This window comes from Notothenia coriiceps, unplaced genomic scaffold (assembly GCF_000735185.1).
Source record: "Notothenia coriiceps isolate Sejong01 unplaced genomic scaffold, NC01 NC01_scaffold00029543, whole genome shotgun sequence".
NCBI lineage: Eukaryota > Metazoa > Chordata > Actinopteri > Perciformes > Nototheniidae > Notothenia > Notothenia coriiceps.
Window position 1 is genome coordinate 57,630 of NW_011362244.1, and position 11,603 is coordinate 69,232.

At 40.6% G+C, this 11,603-nt stretch overlaps 1 protein-coding gene across 1 annotated transcript in view; it reads left to right on the forward strand.

The window, feature by feature from the left end:
• Positions 1-2,753: 2,753 nt before the first annotated feature.
• The window catches only part of elp6 (elongator acetyltransferase complex subunit 6), a 12,276-nt gene continuing 3,426 nt past the window's right edge, over positions 2,754-11,603 (forward strand). Inside the window, exons 1-3 of the mRNA XM_010786772.1 lie at positions 2,754-2,965; positions 3,497-3,658; positions 4,246-5,178. Of these exons, the coding sequence (XP_010785074.1) occupies positions 2,771-2,965; positions 3,497-3,658; positions 4,246-4,371 (483 nt within the window). The 5' untranslated portion in view covers positions 2,754-2,770 and the 3' untranslated portion in view covers positions 4,372-5,178. The remainder of the gene's footprint in view (positions 2,966-3,496; positions 3,659-4,245; positions 5,179-11,603) is intronic.

An 11,603-nucleotide genomic window follows, 5' to 3' on the forward strand; every position in this document is an offset into this window, starting at 1 on the left:
TGGCCTTAATAGCTGTGTGTCCTCAGTCATGGACAAAATTCGTCATTTTTTTTTTATACTTACCACACTCTTGTGATTTATACAAAGTAAATGCGTTGCCAGAGGTCACACAGTAATGTTATGCTCACACGACCACTGCCAGCGCAATCGTCAACAATGCGAGGGAATCATCGTGCTCTCACTCATCTGGACTTTTCCCTCACACAAAGCTGTGGTGACCTCTTCCATCTCCATGCCTCTTCAACTCACCTGCCTCAAGGGAGACGTTCGCAGCCCGGAGGTCCGAGCACCCAGATGAAAAACAGCTTCCGTCACCCAGGCTGTCCGGAGGCTGATCTACCTCTCTCTTTTTTTTTTCTCTTTTTTTTTTGCAATGGAAGGGTCTTACTCCACAGTTTTTAGCTGGTCTGGCTTTTTTTTACATGCTCGGCTATATTTTTTTTTTATATTTGTTTGGTGGTTTTTTTGTGTTTTTTGTCTTATTGGACGTGTTTTGTTTTTGTGGTTAGTGTTTTTTGTTCGGGTGGTGGGGATTTCGTTTTCTGTGTGGTTATTTTGGGTTATATTGATTGGCTCGGTGGTTTGTGGTTGTTCGGGTGTGCCATCATGCATCGCACTTTTCCCATGTCTTTTTAACTAAATAATGTGTCCCCTGGTTTGGTCGAGAACGTCACAAATGTGTTCGAAAACAAAACCTCTCTATTTTCCTCCGTACCCAAAATCCTCTAAAATGGGGGAACACGGAGTTGATCCAGATTTGCGTCCGATATGAACATAATATATGTAATGGGGGCGGGCTTACTGCCACTGACTCCTATCGGAAACGTTGCTATCAGAAACAATGCGCGACGTGTTTTTGGACGTAATATGGTCTTTGTTTACATTAGCAAGCGTCGCGTACACTCAGAGCTAACCTGTACTGGAGAGAGATGTGTAAAAGCAGGGAATAAAAGGACTCACCTTGTGGTAAACTGAGAGAGAAAAGCATTTGAGCTCATACTGTTTCAGAAAGAATCATCAAAGTGGTTTGAACATGAATAATGGCGTTTCAATCACGGCAGCATTTACTGAGTATCTCGTAGAATTCCTGAGCAGGCACAGCTCCCCTTCCTACTTTTTCTTTTTTTTTTAAAGCTAAGGACCCAGAATCGCCTAACATGCCTAAAATAGAGGGACATGGGGATGTCTAAATGGATGATCTGGTTTGGTATTTTGGAGCTAAACACTCAGAGACTGTTTTATGTTATATTATTCTGAGATCCATAATATATGCTAAAAATAGCATGATAGGAGACCTTTAAGCGAGCTGCATGGACTTGTGGAAGCCGCAGAGCCAAAGGAGGTGGACCATCAATCTCCTACTCTGTCGCCCCCAATTGAAGGAGCAGCCCATACTTTGCACTTGTCATTTGGAGCTTTATCTACAAGGCTAGAGGCTAATGAGCCATCTCAACTCTTGATGGCGGGATGTAAATGATCTTTAACTAGCTCTCTGTCGGCTGTGAGACCTAGTAGGGGCAACGATGGAGAAAGGGAGTAAATGGTTAAGCTGAATCTAAAAACACGCATACTTTGTTTTATTTTCCCCCCTGGGAAATGTGGTATGTATGTATAATATGTGTACATATGTATAATATATTTGTTTATCTGTGTGAGTATTTAATTATCTTATTTTTCTTTAAGCTGCACTGAAATGACTAAACAGGAGGGCTCCTCTGTTATAAACTATGCTTTCTGCCCTCGACGTTTCTATAATATTGTTTGTTTTAACCGATTGGTCAATATTGTATGTCCTGTTTTTTGGTGGGTCAGATTTGGTGTTGAATAATTTCCCCCCCCCCCAATAAATTAGGACATTGTTTCCATGGTATGACAGTTTGACTGTAAAAATGTGAATTATTGGACTTTCCCACAAACCTACGCAAGGGGCGCTAAGAAAAAATACTTCTTTCAATATCAAGTGACTTTAGTTGGGTCCAGAGCAGTGATACTGTCAGCACACAATATTATTAGACTCTGCTGTTACGAGAACATGTATTGCTATAGTGGAAGAGAGGAGAGGTGGTACATTACGGTGTGCTTGTGTGGGGCTGCGCAAAAGCGATAAACTACATGTTTTTTCACCTTAAGACTTCTAGCAAGGTATGATCATCTAACTGGCTTTACAACACCATTGGAGCGTTTCCTAGAGAAAGAGCAACCTCTTATATGCAGCTTACAAAGGCTTTTATAACTCAAACTACGTAAGTTATATATCAGAGAGGAGGAAGAAGGACACAAGTACAGAATAAGGAGAGGTGGGAGTCGTGGAGTAAAATTTCTACTTCTTACATTTTCCAAACAGGCTGGTTCCTTTAGTTTGAATGTGTGTTTGGTGGCGTGATCATTATTATTTAGAGTCATTGCGTGCCTATTGATTTGAACACGATCCGTGTATCCATCATTTCCTGGTCTTCTCTAAAGAAGAGGGACCAATGAAAACGTTGTCATGTTGCCGTTGTTCAGCATGGAAACATTCATTAGCTAACAATGACATTATTGTTCTATTAATATAAAGGGAGGTCAGGTACTCTTTAAAACAGCTGCTAGTTATGGGTACTTTTTACTGAAGTACATTTCAAAGTCTTTACTTTTACTTGAGTAAAGAAGTTTAGTCAGTACTTCTACTTTCACCAGAGTATTTTTAAACACGAGTATCTGTACTTCTACTTGAGTAAAAGATGTGTGTACTTTTGCCATCTCTGCTGTCTGCAGGGATCCTTCCGTCGGGATGAAGAGTCTCTATGAGTTTGTGCGCTCCGCTGTGAGCAGTAATGGTGAGGAGGGGGGGGATGGGTCAGAGGAGTGGGGGCCCCCGGTGCTGCTGGTGGACGACCTCAGTGTGCTGCTGAGTCTGGGGGTGAGCGCTGGAGCCGTGCTGGACTTCAGCCACTACTGCAGGGCCATCGTCTGCTCCCAGCTGCAGGTAGGATCTTCTGTCAAAGCATGATTTTAAGGTTGCAACCAAAAATATATCTCAATATCAAATTGATCCGCAGGTTGTTTTCTAAAGTAACATTTAATCGTTGGGTCTAAACATGCTACTATTGTGCAATGTCATCCGAGGGTCTCAAAGTCCAGGGTGATCCATACAATTCCAAATATAAAAACATGTTTTTTTAATTGAAGTAAATCAACACAATATAAGACACATTATGATAAAGTGAAATTATTTTGATGTCTTGTTTTGTCAGTCCAAAACCCAATATTAATTTGAATATGATATCAAACAGAGAAAAGCAGGACATTTCTATAATTGAAAGGTTAAAAACAGCATTTTTCTGCATGTAAATGTGCTGTTATCAGTCTGCACTGCCAGGAGGTAGCCGGTTGTGATTTAAAAGTTATTTGCAGTTTTGCTTTCATAAAGTGTATCTAACTTGTATGTACCTGCTTTAAAGTAAAGAGCTTTAATAAAAACCCTGTCTTATCACCATAACTTTGTCTGTGACTGCAGGGTAACGTGGTGATGCTGGTTCGCTGTGATGGGGAGGGAGAGGAGGACGAGGGAGATGATGAAGGCTCAGAGAGACTGATGAAGGGCCTCACCCACCAGTGCAGCCTCACTCTTCATGTACAGGGTCTCCCAACCGGCTACTGCAGGGACATACACGGGCAGGTGAGTGTGTGTTTGCCAGCACGGTCTTTCTGTGTCTGATTGAACACATTATCGAACCCGTAATTGTCCAACTGTACTGCATGACGTTTAGGGTGGTGCTGCGATTTAAGAATATTCTCATTAATGATGAATCAGCAAATCAATTCCTTGATTTAATCTTTTGTCGACAACATCTCAGAAAATTGTGAACTGATCAAGTCCAAGCTGAAATATTCAAAGTGCTTGATTTGTCCTATTGATGGTCCACAACTGTTTCTTTTTGCTTAGGCGTTTCCAAGCATACTTTTTTCACTTTTGTAAAAAATAAGATTATGATTAATCAATCTTCTAATTTGTTTGTTTTACCTCAACCTGATCTGATAAATAATTTCAGCCCTTCTTTGAGGAGCTCGACATCTAGATTTAAAAACAAATCTGCATTTGTGCTTACAAATATTACCATGTAACCATTGATTGCGCAATAAAACACCTGGATGTACTAATGGAGGGCAGACTTATTTTTACATTGTCCCTTTTTAAAGTAGAATAAAATGTACAAAAAAAATGTTGAATTCTTGCAATAAATATATAATGTTCTTGTCTTTCAGGTGGAAGTGTGTTGGAGGAGGAGACAGGGCGACGGGCAGTACACTCAGAAGAAACTCTTTCAGTACAAGGTCCACGATAAAGGAGCATCCTTCTTCGCTCCCGGGACATCCAGCGCTGTCCTCTAGTCTCACCTCTCTCTATCCTCGTTGAACTTCTTCTCTTTTACATCTGACCACTGGCTGTTTATATTTGAATAACACCAGCTGTCAGGGGTTTAGCTACCTAAGGGTTTGGTGAACTTCCCAAACATTCAGAGTCTCGCTCGTGTCAACGACCCAGCCTGGACCCTAGACGATCTTTAGGAAGGATACTGTGATCCTGCTAGTCGATTTTCTGGTGGTCTCAGATCTCTGAATTGCGTCACATTTCTAAGAATAGTTTTTTTTCAGCTTTTCCAATAAGTTAAGAGAAGACATAATGTCTATACAGTCTGATTGCCAGGTACAATGACCACAGGGAGACTCAAAACTATATAGAAAACCAAAACAACAACAAAAAGAGGCTAATCACCTGTAAAGTCTGTGTGTTTTGCCCCTATGTACGATAGGCTCTTTGCATATCTGTGCCCCACTCTCATGATCAGCCCATGTTTCCGTCTTGAATCATGATACCACTGAATGTATGTTGGTTGAATAAAATGATGTAATAAAACAGTGGGCAATATTGTCATTGTCAGTGTGTGAACACTAGAGGTCGCCCTGGCACTGCTCTCCTCGCTGCTGCAGGGTGAGAGTTCGGAGTGGAGAGGTCTGTCGGATTTGACAACCAGTGGGTTTGAAACGCTGCTCCTTAATGTCAGCATCCTATTCGATGCATCCAAAATAGCCTTAAGCTCATTTCCAAAACAAAGGAATAACCCGGTGGTTGCTCGTCAGTTCACCGAGGAAGCCCACAGCAACATCTACATTTGAGGATCTCTGAAGTTTGTCAAGGCAAGTGTGCTTTAGCTTTAGCCATGTTGCGAAATTTAGCTCAGTGGTTGCTGAAAGCATGGGAGCTTTTGGATTGTTTAATCACTCCATAATTATAGCTTCTGACTGTGGCTGCATTTGCTGGACTCGCATGCTTCCTTATTGTCTCTTAAAATCAGATATAAACCCACGACATCCTGAAACCATCATATACAACTTAACATCGTCACTCTTCAATGCAATGCTATCTTAATTTGCTTTCAGCGTTGTTTGCTACAAACTTGTCTGATGGTTTCACAGCCATGTGAAGCAGGTGTAGGAAACACTCAAACCCAGTGGCATGCATGAACCCACTGTGAAAGTGCAACCTTTTCTTGTTAGTTTGTTAAAAATACATATTGATTGGGACACTGGGTTCATGTAGGAGCTAACATATCTAGCATGCTATTCATATTAGCATTTAGCTTGGTGCCATCACAAGTTGTCTGCAGGTGCAGAAAGAGTACGACAATATGAAGTAACGCCATACTAGGTTACTATATATATAAAGTTGTGGCCGTGAACATAAACAAAATAATAAATTGGCTGAAGTTGGTCTCTTTAATTGCTGTCATTATTGATTGTTGTTCATCTACGAAATAGTTAGCTTAGCTTACTCACACGCACTCAGGTAACTTTAGTAACAATTAGTGGCTTTGTCTTTAAATTCTATCATGTTATACATGTTTACTTAAATCACCAGGGTGTTGGTGTTTTATTCCGACTGATATTAGTGTTTTCTAATGAGAAACCCTGCCAGAAACTGGCTCACATTAGCTTCCACTAACCTTAGCTAACTATTAGCAATTTAACACTCAGCAGCAGGTCCCTGAAATATAAGTAATTTATGAAACTACATTATCTGCAGTGGTCTAAAGTAGCTAAGTACATTTACTCAAGTACTGTACTCTAATACCTATTTGAGGTACGTGTGCTCTACCCAAGTATTTTCATTTTAAACTTCTACTCTACTTCTACATTTATTTTAGAGCTGTATTTACTTTATAAATTCAGATTTTGACAGACAATTTTTTGGAAAATATCATTTGGTATAGATTAAACCATCCAAGTAAAACCACGAATTGGTTAGCAGAATATAATAATAATGGATTTCATTTATAAAGCACTTCATATTTGATTTCAAATCCCGAAGTGCTAAATATTAATATTCGAGTTGTTTTGTTCATTTCACAGTTCGAGCCTCTTACATGTGATTTGTGATGATTAAAAAATGTTTCTGCATTGACTACTTATACTTACAGTACATTTTCCTATCATACATACATTTATACTTCTACCTAAGTACCCTTCTCGATGCAATTTATTTGAGTATTTTTACTGTATGTTATTGGTACTTTTACTCAAGTAAAAAATATAAATGCTTTTTTTCCCACTGCTTATCAGGAAAAACTGCCAGGCTTATTTGTGTGTTATCTATGGAAATTTGTGTATGTTCATTATTTGTATGGGCCAGCTCAGTGGTTTCTAAACGGTCTCATGTCATGTCTCAACTACAGAATTAAGACTCACCTTTTCCTGGTAAATGAGGTGATACTAAAGAGAAATGTTTGTTTTAAATTAGGCCTATGCGGTGTGTACTGAAAGATAACCCTGTCATAGATTACTCCACTTACTTCTGTCATTTTGTCTAACTTTACCCCATGATGAAAGTACAATTACACTATAAGCTTGTTTGTGCCCCGTATCTATCCCTATCTTTAGGAGCCTCTTTGTTTGCTTGTTTCTTGAAAGTGATGTTGCATCAGCCCCATTACCTCCATGTTCACTATCTTGTGGTAGATATGTCACCATTTTAACTTTATCTACATGATAAAGACAGTAACACGTGTTGAAAACTGATAACTTTTACTCATTTAAGGAGTGAAGTATTCTTGAAACTATACGTGCATGATAACCGGCAGACATAATGAATCACACAAGAAAAGAAATCTAAATTTAGTGTGTCATCAATGTCTTCCTCTTTCTCTAATGTATCAGAAATACAGTAATCCTTGCGCAGAGACAGACTGCCTGTTACACATCATTTACAATTGCATTATGGTTACTGATTGACAGGGCATTTCCCTCTTATGCCATCAGCTCTGGTTGTAAAAGGCTGTGTTGCAGTAGTGTGTTCATCCACATCGAGGTTGTCTTTACAGCATGGGCCTCACTGATCAGAGGAGCATTCTTCCACATTATGCAACCATAGGATTGGATTTTAATGCAGTTACGGAGAAGGGACAAAGCTTAGAGCTCTCTGGAATGTTTTTGGCTATTGGTCTGGTTTTTGGCCTCTAATAAGTCATTTGGAGGACATGCAAATGCATTGCAAGATAAATACAATTGCTGATAATGGCATTTGAATCTATAAGCCCCGGAGATGCCTTCAAGTTAGGCGTTTTAGCAAGTGTTCAGAAGAGGTAAGAGGGTCATTTTTGATTTTTTTCTTGAATCTACTATTCCAGTGTATCTTATTTTGACTTTTTCATAGTCTCACATACAAAGTTAAGCCATGAACTCAATGCACCACTGTGCCTACTGTAACGTTGTACACATGAGGCTTTATACATTAATCTACAAGCCATTTAATGAAGCTGTAGAGACTCCATGATCTCCCAAATGTGTGCTAGCGATGTGAAAGACTGTACGTTTGTTTGCTTGTTCCCCACGTGTGAGGCACATAGACTGCTCTTTGTTAGAATATTAGTTGCTCAGCATGTATGCTCAAAAGCACAGTGTTATCTAAGAGAGTTTTGTATGTAGATGTCGTGAAGATTTAGTCATGGGCTGTTGAGTTTAAGCAGAAGTGTTATTTTTATTCCCTCAGCTGCAGTAGCTGGTATATTCCAACAAAATCAAATTCCATCCGGCCAGACAGAATAGGATATCCGAACAAATACTGGTCGCCTGCCAAAGAGCTGAAGAGAACACAAACTCACCAGATTGAAACAACAGTTAACCAGCTCTCAGCCTGTAGCTATTATTATAGAGCCTCTTGTCAAACTTGTCGTGCTTTTGAGATGTGAGAATCTAACCGTGCAACATGTAGGGTAGATGTATACTGCCTAGAGGAGGAGGGAGGCAGCGGGTGTGGATATAGGGCCCTGAGCTCTGCTCGTTCAGTTTCCGATCGGCTCAATCCCGGATTAGTTCACTGACGGAGATGCTGTTGAGCCTTTGCCAAATCAGGTCTCGCTGCTACGCTCATGTAACCCCACAGCACGCAGTGAACTGGACCAACAGCTGTGAGATGGAGGCTTTTATTCAAAGTTGTCCCTTGCGAAAAAGTGAACGGGACCAAAGCGTGTTTGAAAGTCAGTTTTCCTGCAGAAACGCAGAGCAGAAAGGCTTTACTTCAAAGCCTGTTTTGACCTTCTCTGAACCCATTGTGCAAGCCTTCCAGGAGGACGTTGCTGTTTCTATTGTATATGGTATTTATAACAGCAGATCAAGAGTCTCCTGAGGCGAATTCCTCCAAGGAAATGTTTCCGTTGCTCCCGGGGAGACGAGACGAGCAGTCGCACACTCTGCCTGAATTCAGAAATGAGCAACACGTTAACCACAAGGCACCGCTTAAGCTAAAAAAAAACAGTGCTGCTGCCTTCAGGGGACGAAAAGGGCTGCGAGCCAGAGAGATAACCTGGTCTCCCATTAGCAGGTATGAACTCTTGTATAATGGATACAGTGTGGAAGCATTGTGCTGCATTGTTAGGGCGTAATACATGCTCCTTATTGACATCATGTGAGAAGCAGAGGCTTAATAATCAGTAGAATTGGATAATGTACACATGCAGCTGCAGCGTGTGTGCCAGGGCAGCCTGTTAAACATTTGTAATACAGTGGTGTGTATCTACAAACACACGATAGGCAGCACTGAGCAAACAGCTGAGATTGCGCAGAGAAGTCAACAGGAGATCCAGTTTGTGTTGGAAACTGGAGGAACTGATTTAGTTTGAAATGAGGTGAACTAGCCAAAAGGCCAATATTTCTTTTTGTTTTGGACTCTGGTGGTGCATATGTGTTTAGGCTGCTGGCAATCACTAAGCCATGTTACTGTACAATGTGTAGTTTTGTGTCTGCCTGGCAAACAAGTCAATATTATTCAAGCAATGAGGGACACATGAATCATAGTTCTTGGTATCTACATACTTTGTTATCATTACACACGTCTTTGAATAAGTGAAGCCATCATTGTGAAGTTCTTTAATACAAAAAAAAAAATCGTCCGATAGCAATGTTGTTATTGTTTAGTGCAAGAAAAAAACAACAACAAACTGTTTTAACTAATTAAGTAATTTGTTACATCAACATGTCTTTGTAAAAAAGGACACATTCAATCAAACTTCTGAAACAACCTTCTTTCACATTATTATTTTTATTTGGAGAAATAACTGCTTTTTTGTGTTTCCATTTATCAAACAAACATACGAATGAACTCACTGAGTAACATGCATGCTTTTCTAAATGCATCTCTGCCCTGTTGCAGCTCAGCTTATTTCCTCTTCTCTTCAACATGTGAGCGCAGAGCTTCACAGCCTATCACTAAAAGCCAATGTTCAAACAAACCACACGTGCACAGCCGAGCGTTGCCTCTCTTACATCATCCTGGAGTCGTCCCAGCAAACCTCTTCTTTAGTGCTAATACATCAGTAAATTCATTTAAGCAAAGGTAATAATTAGATAAAGCCTAACCACAGGAGTCATGTTTGTGTAATGTAATGCCTAACTTGCACTGAATATGCATTTTGTGGCCTCATCTCACACTTTTAATACGATGATAATTTTCTTGAACTAGAATCGGGCCGCACCATTATTCAGAATCGGACTAGTTCAATTTCCAAAATTGCTAGATTGTGTAGCCCAAGGGCTTCCCGATGGCCATCTAGTATTTAGCTCGGGCAATGAAGCCTCACCTACTGGTTGCCCGATCGGGCAATCTATTATGCCAGTATTATGCAGCTCGCGTAATGAGTGACCCGACAGTAAAACTAAACATATCTATAACTAGTTACGGTAGTTTGAGAGGTAATTAAAAATAGCTACGTGTGATATTCTAACCTGAAGTGTGCGTTTTGTCCGCTCACCGCTGCATGTGAACATGCAGAGCTGCGTGTCGACTCGTCAGCAGCAGCTGATCTCTCTCTCCCGTCAGATTAGACTTCACTCGCGTTTATGTCCATATCGATCAGATCTAGCTAGTTCTAGCTAATGATATGACTACCTGCTTATTAAAAGACACCTAAGCAATAAGTGTCGCTATGCAACCGGGTGAGGCCACAAAGTATAGCGCAGCATTATGCATTTGTTTACATGCCCACCGGAACCCCGAGGCATTACCAACAGATCAACGCACAATCAACCCATACAGGACATCTCTTTCTCCACATTAAGTGTTAGACATTAGAATGGACTATTCTTGTCTGTCACATACAGTAAGTGGCGCAACTGATGCGGTATTGAGCTAAAGGGAAATTATTTTGACCGGACATTTTGACCGGAGAGATTTAGATTTGCCGGTCTTCAGCGTATTTTACCGGTCATAGTCCGGTAATTACTGGCTAACGGGAACTCTGGTATCGCAATAGTATCGTATCGTATCGTGGCTTAAGTATCGCAATAGTATTGTATCGTGGGGAGCCAGGTGATTCCCACCCCTACAATTTCCATACTACACTGATCAATACATATCCATATTTTTAAATCTAAATTCATTGGGAGGATTATATTTTTCATTCTAATAAGAAAACCTCTCTATTTCTGGGTGCAGCATGTCAGTTCATGAATCTTGTACTTACCGCTGGCTTGTTTATTTATTCTATCAGCTATGATACCTGGGTGTCAGCAGCAGAGGTGGATGGCGACGTGGAGGACCCCCCCAGCAACGACGAGCCATGGAAGGTGAAAACAAACTCATATATTTTAACCAATACATTGGCATTAATAGAGAAACATATCTTTCAATTCATTTTTAACATTTGTATTGGGATGTTTATCTCAAAAGAAAACCAATTGGAGGAATAACTGCTGCTTTTGTGAGCAAGCAGTCATTGTGTCCAGCAGCACTAAATAATTGGTCAAATGATTTCCAATTGATGAAATTCAGGGTGGAAGTGTTGATGTGACACTTCTTGGATGGAATAATAAACCTTTACACTCAGACTTGATCATGTTGAGGAACTGTCCACAAACTCTGTCTCCTTCCCACTCAGGTGCATGCAAAGTGGGTTATAGACACCGACTCGTTCAATGAGTGGATGAACGAGGAAGACTACGAGGTGGACGACAACAAGAAGCCAGTCAACTCCCGCCAGAGGATATTCCCCAAGGAGGAGGAGGTAGCTCACTGTCGTGTGTGTGTGTGTGTGTGTGTGTGTGTGTGTGTGTGTGTGTGTGTGTGTGTGTGT